The 10,399-nt window shown below is 31.6% G+C and overlaps 1 protein-coding gene, 1 non-coding gene and 1 pseudogene across 2 annotated transcripts; all 3 read right to left on the reverse strand.

The window, feature by feature from the left end:
• Positions 1-3,322: 3,322 nt before the first annotated feature.
• LOC121216734 (ferredoxin, root R-B2-like) lies at positions 3,323-6,681 on the reverse strand (annotated as a pseudogene).
• Positions 6,505-7,003, reverse strand: LOC121217651 (ferredoxin-3, chloroplastic-like). The gene has a single exon (XM_041093408.1). The coding sequence runs from the start codon at positions 6,991-6,993 to the stop codon at positions 6,685-6,687; it is 309 nt and encodes a 102-aa protein (XP_040949342.1). The 5' UTR covers positions 6,994-7,003; the 3' UTR covers positions 6,505-6,684.
• A 1,883-nt stretch (positions 7,004-8,886) lies between these two features.
• TRNAY-GUA (transfer RNA tyrosine (anticodon GUA)) lies at positions 8,887-8,976 on the reverse strand. Its single transcript is given in 2 exon segments — positions 8,887-8,922; positions 8,940-8,976. It is a non-coding gene; the product is annotated as a tRNA-Tyr (tRNA).
• Positions 8,977-10,399: the final 1,423 nt, after the last annotated feature.

The following is a 10,399-nucleotide window of genomic DNA, read 5'->3' on the forward strand; positions in this document are numbered from 1 at the left end:
AAAAAACGTTGCACTCTCTTCTTTTGAAAAAAAAATTACATTTTGGTACACTCATATCTATACATTATTGGTTGTTAAAATAGTAACAATATAATAGTACATCATTCTTAAGTATACTCATTATATGCTAATTATCTTTAATATTTTTAATTTTTTAAATTTAAGTTAATATTTAAATATAAAAATATATAATTTTTATATTATATTATTATCTTTTTATCTTTTTAATAATTATATATACAAAAATAAATAAAATATTGATATAATGGAGTCATATCTACTATAAAAAAAAGTTCACCAACCTCGTGTACATCCACTTTTCAAAACAAACAAAAAAAAATTTACTAGAACAAATCAATTTAAAATCCATCGAATTTTGTAACCTCTAATACATATTCATTACATTATTTTGAGCTAATATAAATTACTAAATATTTTGTTTTCGAAAGTCAAAAGTATCAAAATAATAATATAATGATGCGTTTACGTGTAAAACTTAACTGGTACGAGTATTCATATTACAAGCACACAAATCACAATCTCCCTGTTTTAGTTATTATGTATTTTTCTTCTCTACTAATCATACAAAAACAGTGCGACCTTTATATATTTAAAAGAAATCAAGACTGGGAATATTAATGTCTCACGTTCTTGATAATTAATGAACAATTTATTTTACTAATGAATAATTTATTACAGATCCAATCAGACCCACACACGTGGCAGATCATTTACAGGTGTCAGATGGGGAATCTTTCATTGGATTGGAGGAGATTGGCTGGCAAACAGCAAAAAGGAAAAAAAGAAAGAAAGAAGAAAAGTGACATTTCCCAGGGGTCTAAAAAGTGATACGGGCAAGGCAGGCTAGCAAGGTCGGACTCGGTTTGAACAATTTGTTACCTTGCTTTTGTAAAACTTTTCAATAACATATTATTGTGTGCGCGAATCTAAGTAGGCGCACGTTAACCACCGCCATCTCAAGCGGGTCGGCTGAACCTAGCATTTGCCGTGTCAGTTGTTTCTGGTTTTTCTCCAAATTCCCTTCCTTAGAAGGTTTTTTTTTTTGCCCTCTTATTTTTTACATTTTAATTTATTCTCAAAAAATGTTTATTTTACTATTTCACATAACTTTAAAAATTTTTATGATTCGAGAATTATATTATATTTTTTGAGATAGGTATAATTAATTTAAAAAAAAAACAAAAAAGGCAAAGTATATAGTTTCAAAGCAAAATCATTAGTTTAATTATTATCTTTCCCTTTACTTAAAACAAGTGAATATTAAAGTATATTCCAAAGAGCATAATCAACACGCAACTACTTGTCCTAAAAAATTTAAAATTTTATGGAGCAACAAGAAAAAAAGTTTCTATCCCTTAAAATCATTTCTAATCTATTCAGTAAGATAGTTTTTTATACCCAAAAAAGTGAAAAAATATAAATATATGGACGCTATTATAACCATGTATCTCTTCCATGATTTTGATAAAATTAGATAATCCCTTCCATCTCTTTTCTGCTGCAAAGTGTAAATCTGATATGCAATTCTAAAAAAGATTGTGCCTTTATATAACCAGATTTTTGTTTATTATTTAAAGGTTGAATTATTATACTTGTCTTAATCTTTATTAGGTATCAACCCTAATTAAGCCTTTTTTCAAACTTTGATAAATAAATTTAGATATAATCAATATAACAATCTAAAATACAGTATTTAGATACACCTATTTCACCTAACCAACGCTTACTTTGAGCCAAGATACACTAGATAAATTTTGTACCAGATCATAAATAGATCTTTTTATTTTATTATTTATTAAAATAAAAATATAAATATTTTAAAGTATATCAGTATATCATAATCAATTTTTTATATGAGATTGATAAGATAAAGTGAATAAATTATGCCACACTCAAAAGCTGTTAGCTCATCATTGTGAGAGAGTGATAAGCGTTCAATGCTTTCATTAGCACTCATTTGATTCTAAGCCATCATCCACTTTCCTTCGCTTTCTTTTTTGTTGCTTTGTATGTAATTTTTCAATCCATTTTGTTTAGAAAAGGCAAGACTTAAATTAAGTATCCAAATGTCAACTATCATAGCCAATAGGTGTATTTTCAAGTGTCTAATGATCACCCTTCAGATGTTTTACTTATATATAAAAAAAAATATTATATCTATACTTCTCTCTTTATTTTTAGAAAAATATAACGAAAAATAAATCAAATTACTAAAAATACATGATTAAATCGAACGAAATGGATCCTCAAAACTCACCCAAACTGTTTATAAGTATTTTGCTTCATCACAGATATTTTGAATCTAGGAATGTACGATCTTGTCTTCCACTCTTTAATACATTGTTACGTAATTCAGCTAGTTATATAGTAAATTCAAGATACTCACTTCTATGCAGACCGTTTCCTTACTGACTTTCAAGGTACCCGCATATACATTCTATATATATTCATTTAAAATATGTTGATTTAGTTATTATATCGTTGTTTATTTCTTTAAAAAACCCTTACAATATCACTCCATTGTAAAGTTGAATTTCGAAATATACAAGCGGTGGTGATAGCCCAAAAAGCCTAGAAGGAGAAAGATACTTTTAGACCTTTTTGATCATATTTAGTGAGATTTGAGATAAATGAAAAGGTGATTTTATCACTCCTTCACATCTTCTTCTTCTTATATAAAGTTGAGCAAAAACTTTGGTCCACATCCTCACTTTGTCTCTACTCTTTTTCTTTTTTTAGCTTATATAATTTGAGGTTTTCTACTTTTGATTATTTTTTTCTTTAATACAAAAGAAACAGTAATCTCAAACAAAAGATTCGATGTTGAAACAGACTAGAAAAATAGAACGGAGACGTTCCAATCCAATTGTTAATGTCTATACAAGTTTTGCTTATTTTACTCGCCTTTCGTATAAGTCCAATATGGAATTTGCTTTTCATTTTTCAACGTTAGGAACTAAGGCCTTTTAGCAACAAGCCCAAGTCCTTTTCTTTTCTCTTCAGCATCAGCAGCCTCAAATAGGCCGACTAAACTTCCTCTCTGCTTTATCCCTGTATATTTCCCCATTCTATAAACCATGGTTCAGGATTTCTGCAAAGGTTGCCTCTAACAAATTCAGCTTGGCCGAGAAAGATATTAAAAAAAAACCGATTCGAATAATATTTTATTTGAATGTACTCAATTTGATTGACCGATTTGAATTTTGTTTTATTTCATTTTGGGTCCTGTAACCTGTTAATAGAGATAATATTGGCAGGTCCAGAGGTCGTCAAGTCGTCTTCAACCATGGCAATCCAGACATTCAGCACAAATTAAAAAGCTTTATATCCTCATTGGTAGCAAGTTTAGATGAGTCCATAGACAACAACTGAGACCGTAATCATTTCAGACCACAAACTACTTAGAAAAGATCGGTTTCCTTGTGGGTGTGAATTTCACAGTCTGAAGTTGGGTACGCAACACAAGTCAGCAGATAACCTTCCTCCATTTGTTTATCGTCAAGGAAAGAACCATCAGATTGATCCACAGAACCTGAAATCATCTTCCCGGCACATGTGCAGCAAGCTCCAGCTCTGCAAGAATATGGTAGCTCAACCCCTGCTTCCTCAGCTGCATCTAGAATGTACTTATCATCAGGGGACTCAAACTCGTTCACCTCACCTTTTGGTCCTACAAGCTTATCTTGTAAGTTGCCATTGAGGTTCTGAAATTGGAGGAACATTTCAAGCCAAAGACTTGGAGATGCTTTTAACAGATCCAAGAGATGTTGGGGCTTTGACAATAGCACTTGAAATCGTTCGGGAATTGCAACTTTAACAATGCAAGGGAAGTAAGGCTCAAGTAGTCATCTTCACTCCTGAATCCAAGTAATATTTCAGATTCTTTAACCTTACAGATGATTATATCTATATTCAGACAATTACAGTCATACAAGAGTCAACCAGGATGACCCTGCCACCAAATGACAAAGACGAAAGATGGAAACAAACCAGAAAAAGCTAACAAATGACGTTAACTAAAAAGGGTGAACTAGACCAGTCAGCTAATGTTTATACTGTCAATTCCGAGACAACGACATTAAATATAATTGCTTAATAGCAATAATGAAATTTGTTTTGTTTTTGTTTAGACACTGTTCTTTAGAGACTTTTAATGCCAGAAATTCTTATGGACACGATCAAACTTGTACCTTGTTATGCTATAAATGAAAAGGAATCATATCATCCATTTCTGTATTAACAAGACAATTAATGTCTGGAGCGCTATGAGAAGAGACTAGCTAAGGGCTCCCTGCTCTTCACTCGAGGCTCCATACTTCGAACAAATTGACAAATATTCTTAGAAATGAATTTATCTGACATGAATGTTTTATGGTGCACCTTCACAATAGACCAAACCAAACCAACATCGGGTGAGCTACAAGAACCAGGATGGAGAAATATTTACATTTGGGTACACGAATCATACTCATTCAATCATTCTATTCCATCACTATTCGTATAATTATTTATCTCCTTTATCCATGAAGGTTTTGGTCTCCCTTTCAACCTATTATTTCGATGCACAGTCGATTTGCTCTAGAAGAACAGTCAAAGCCAAGAGTCTTTACAACAAAGATTAAAGAAACTGAAATGCACTGAAAGCAAACCAAAGTAGGCCGTTGTTAAATGCTTAGTGTACTTATAACCCCAAAATTTTCTTCTCTCTCCATCTCAATTTAAGAAGTCAATATCAAGGCCGCATTTTAAGAATCATCAGAAGGCAGAAAAACAATAATTAACATGAAAGACAAAACAACTAGGAAAGTCACCAAGTTGCACTAATGACTTAACCTACAAAATTGGTTCTTGAACTTTCCTCAGGTTTCTATCAATATCATGTCGGAAGAACCCTTTTACTCTCTTTGAGTTTAAAGTTTAAACTTTTTTCCAAAATGAAAATAGAAAACTTTCATTGGAGCCTATAAAAGGAAAGACAATGCCATACATCTATTTACATCTTTCCAGAAAATAGATCGCAATTCAACCAACATACCCAAACTTTAAAAAGACAAAAGAAGAAGAAGACAGAGACATCAGAAACAATACCTCAAAAGTATTGGGGGTAATAGATCGCAAACAAAAGATGAGAGATGTAGTCGCAAATATTAAAAAGAGAAAGAGGGCTTACAGAGGGAATTCGGGCAGCGGAGAAATGAGGAGGATCCAAGTTCTGAGTCTTAAAACCTAATAATAGTGATTATATCTATATATTGAGAAAGTTGGCGGCTTCGGCTATAGGCATGTGGGGGTTGGTTTTGGCAGGCAAAGGGCTTTTCTAAATCAGCTAAAAAGGGCGCCCCTAAGTTCCAAAACCAGCCTAAACCCTAGCCCATGGTTTATTTTCAGAATTTTGAATGCAACCATTTGAAATTTTATTACGCCTAAATAAAATGGATATATAATTATGGATTCGATTCATGGAATTTTATTAACCTAAAAAAATTTGGTTAAAATGTTTTATACTTTTCGTAAATTTTAAATTTATTTTTGTAATTTTATTTTTAAGAATTTAATCTTTCAAATTTAGTCCAACTATTAACATTTTAAAATTATTTTATTAAATTAACATCATTTTTCATTACATTACTATCAAGTGAGTATTTTTATTTCAATTATTACAATAACAAATGTAACTAAAATATTTAACAGTGTTAACAATTAGATTTAAATTTTAAAATTCGAAAGTATAAAAATTAAATTCTTAAAAATAAAAGTATATAGATTAAATCTCAAATTGTGAAGAGCATAGGACCTTACGACATATTTTAACTTTAATATTTTTATTAAAGTTAACAATGTGTTAATCATATTTTAATTATGCTAACAAGTGTTGGATTTAATGGTAAGACATATTACATTTCGAATATGAGATGCAAATTCGAACTTTAGAGACAACATTCTTGAGAGGATAACCATGAATTTTATAACATGGACCATAAAACAGACATGTAAGATAAAAAAATACTTTAATGAAAAGTTAAGAAATGATCATTTAACTATTTGATTTACCCTTAACATTTATAAACGTGACAATTTAGTCTTAATTCTAAAAAAACTACCCTTCAGCATTTACAATTTAACCCAATTCAAGTCTAACAATTTTTGCCATTGAAAAAAATGTATTTGGAAATTATCCCGTTTAATTATAAATTAGGTACTTCTTGATATGTTAACCTTAATTCTATATAATTGTAAGAAAACATTTAATTGAGGCACCCATTTTGGAGAGTTAATATACAATTGACACCAGAAGTACGTGTCAAGTCCTATACAAGCATCTGACCCAAAAAAGTCCTACAGAAACGTTTCATATCTTCATGGTACGTACAAAAGCTCTTTGCCTGATTTCTGTGAGGAAATAAGAACCCATATGTATATATATTGTGGAGCAATTTGTATGTCTTCATATATCTTTAAGGACGGTAAGTTTTACAGGCAAGATGTACGTAAGGAAACTTGAGGACCCTACTCACTTCACACCATAAAGTTCACTTTCCTTGTGGGTTTGAATCTCACAATCTGAGGTCGGGTATGAACACAAGGCAGCATATAACCCTTCTCCATTTGTTTATCGTCAAGGAAAGTACCATCGGATAGATCCACGGAACCTGAAATCATCTTTCACGCACATGTGCCGCATGCTCCAGCCCTGCAAGAATACGGCAGGTCGAATCCTGCCTCCTCGGCTGCTTTTAGAGTGTACTTATCGTTGGGGGCCCCAAACTCCGTCACCTCACCCTTTGGTCCTATACGCTTAATCTTGTAGGTCGCCGTAAGGGTTCTGCAATTGGAGGAATATTTCAAGCCAAGAGATTTGGAGATGCGCTTAACAGATCCAAGAGATGATGGGGCCTTGACAATAGCGCTTGTAAATCGATCAGGGATTGCAGCTTTAACAATGCAAGGGGAGGTAAGGCTCAAAGTTGACATCTTTACTCCTTTATCCAAGTAATTTTGTCAGATTTTTTAACCTTACTGATGATATCTTTCTTTACATACGTACATGTTCAGATAATTGCAGTCAAGCAAGATGACCCTGCTACCAAAGGACAAAGCCAAATCATTCATTTCTTTATTAACAACGAGAAGAGACTAGCTAAGGGGCTCCCTGCTCTTCACTCGAGGCTCCATACTTTGAACAAATCAAAAAGTGTTCTTAGAAAATAATTTACATGACAAGAAAGTTTGATGGTGTACCTTCACAATCAGACCAAACCAAACCATTAATCCCGACACATATGGGGTCAGCTACAAGAACCAAGACAGAGCATATTTATATTGGGTACACGCATCATACTCATCCTTCGCTTATCCATCCTTCTAACAGGACAGAACAATGGAAAGCCAAGAGCCTTTTACAACAAAGATTAAATAAACTGAAATGCACTGAAAGCAAACCAAAGTAGGGCGGTTATTAAAAGCTTGGTCTTCTTATAACCCAGTTAGTTTTCTCTATCTCAAAAGGCACACAAGCAAGAATTAACATGGAAGAGAAGAGTAAAAACTAGGAAAGTCTCCAAGATGCACTAATGACTTCACCTACAAAAATTGTTATTTCATCATTTCTCAGTTTTCTATCAATAACATGTCGAGAAACCCCTTTTATCCACTTTGAGTTTCATCTTTCAAACTTCTCCAAAATAAAAATAGAAATTTTCATTGTAGCCAACAAAAAGGAAAACAATACCATATCTCTATTTATATTTCTCTAAAAAACAGAGCACAATTCAACCGAAAAACCCATACTTGGAAAAGACAAAGACCCAGATACCAAAGGCAGGGGAGAGATAAAGAGAGAGAGTCATATTTAGGGTGGGTTTGGATGGCGATTGGGTGTGGTGCGGTGCGTTTAGCTTACTTTTTGTCTCACGCTACAGTATCGCTACAGTATCTAATTTCACCGCCACCGCTGTTTTTACACTAACCGTAGATAAACGCACCGCCCATCCAAACTCACCCTTAAAACCATATCTATATATTTATATGTATTGAGAAAGTTGGCGGCTTTGGCTCTTGGAGTTGGCTTTCGGCCTTTGTCTTGTATTAATCAGCTAAAAAAGGGCGCCTCCAGGTTCCAAAACCAGCCTAAACCCCCTAGCCCATGGTTTTTTTCCTTCATTTCTGAATGCAACCATTTGAAGTTCTTTCTTGAGAGTAACATTTGAAATTTTATTAGGTCAGAAGAAAGTTATCATATAATTACGGGTTCGATTAATGGACTTTAGAAGCCTATAATAGCATTTATTTTCATAAAATTCTTATTAAAGTTAATTATATTTTAATTTTATAAATTTTATATTTATATTTTTTTCGTAAGAGAGCAGAAACCGAAACAATTAAATTACTGTATGAATGTTCGAAATGCGGCAAGTTCAATCCTTTTGCATGTCAGATAATAGCTCCTCTGGTGGTTGTTGAAGTAGTTGCAAATCAATATCTTGCTCCATGGCCATTTTAGTCAACCATGGTTTTATATTCTTTAAAAGGTACTATGTTTTCAAGTTTGATACTACTAGCTACAAGTTGAAAAATAATACCATAAAAAATAGTAAAAAGACTTTTATAATCTTTCTCAATTTTGATATTAAATAAATTTATCTTTCTAAAAAAATAATTTAATTTATCTATACTGAAATTAAGCATGTAAAAAACTAATCCCAACATTAATTTTTCTGTTAATTTTGCATAATTTTAATTCATATAATAATAATTTTTCTTATCTCACATTTTAAAATTAATAGGAATTACATTACTTTAAATTCTTTTAAGAGGGATTAATTTGAATGGGATTGAGGAGGTCTAAAGGAAAAATTAATTAAAAATTCCGACCTGCCGGATTCGAACCAGCGACCTAAGGATTCCTATGAGTTAAACCACTACAGTCCTCCGCTCTACCAACTGAGCTAAGGTCGGTTTGAGTAAAGTGTCGCAAATTACAATACATGGACAATATTACGTATACTGATTTTTGAAAGTTAAATATATTGATCTATTATTAATTGAGAAGTTAATGCTTGTTATAACGCATTTCAATAATCATAAACTGAATTAAAAAAGGTTAGAGAAGAATTCGACACCATAACATCAACCAAAGATAAAAGTGGTCTAAATGCGACTCTGCCAGACTGCCACAATGACTTGTTGCTCTAAACAAAAATAAATTACAGTGCAGGAAAAATGGTTAGGCCAGATGCATGACTGATTTATGCTATATCTGTTAAGGGTGAGCAAAACTCGATTCGACTCAAAAAATCAAAAAAAAAATTGAACTTCTAGTTAAACAAATCGAGTTATTCGAATCAACTTGAATTTTTTTTCGAATTTCGAGTTCGAATCGAGTTGAGTTTTCGAATTCGAATAATTCAAACATCAAACTATAATATTTACATTTTTACCCTAAACTCCCAAACCTTTTTATTTTCCCTCAAAACTTTTACTCATTCCACTTCCCCCAAAACTTTTACTCCCCTCCCCTCCCAACCCCCAAGCTACCCAAAATCCATTTTCCACCAAAATTTTACTCTTCCATTTACTTTTTCTCAAAATTTTACTCCCAAAACCCTCAAAACCTTTTATTTTCCCCCAAAATTTTTACTCCCTCTCACTTTTCCCTTAAAACTTTTATTCTCTTCGCATCCCATCTCCCATCTACCCCAACCCTCCCCCTCCAATTTTTTTTAATATTTTCCCTCCAAAATTTTACTCCCCCTATTTACTTTTCCTCAAACTTTTATTTCTCCAAACTTTTTATTTTCCCCTTAAACTTTTACTTCTCACCCTGTACTCTCAAAGAAAATCAAAATTATCTAAAAAAATCACTAAGCATAAATAGTAATAATTTTATTTATATCTAATATTTATATTATTAAATTAAATTTCACATTTTATATTATTTATATTATTGAATTGTTTAGTCATATTGAATATTTATATTAAAATTGAATTATTAGTTATGCCATAAAATATTCATGTTAAAATTTTATATTGGTATCAATTTCATATTTTATTTTTAAAATAACTTTTATTAAAAATTATATTTTTACATTTAATATATTTTTTAATTTCAAAATAGATAGTGACAAGAATCTGAAGATAATTGAAACAACTAAGGAAGCAAAGAAGCTAACCAGTATATAAAAAATTAATAAATAAATTATGAGGTGATGAAAGTTAATAAAAAATTAGATTAAGGTGGTCAAATTTTATTACGATGGGTGATAATAGTTACAAGGACTCAAAATTATTTTTTAAAATTTAACTCAAACAAATATATTCAATTCGATTCGAATTCCATCTCACTTGACTCGATTCGAAAAAACTTCAAATAAAGTTAGGA

Source organism: Gossypium hirsutum, chromosome D05 (genome assembly GCF_007990345.1).
Source record: "Gossypium hirsutum isolate 1008001.06 chromosome D05, Gossypium_hirsutum_v2.1, whole genome shotgun sequence".
Taxonomy (NCBI): Eukaryota; Viridiplantae; Streptophyta; class Magnoliopsida; order Malvales; family Malvaceae; genus Gossypium; species Gossypium hirsutum.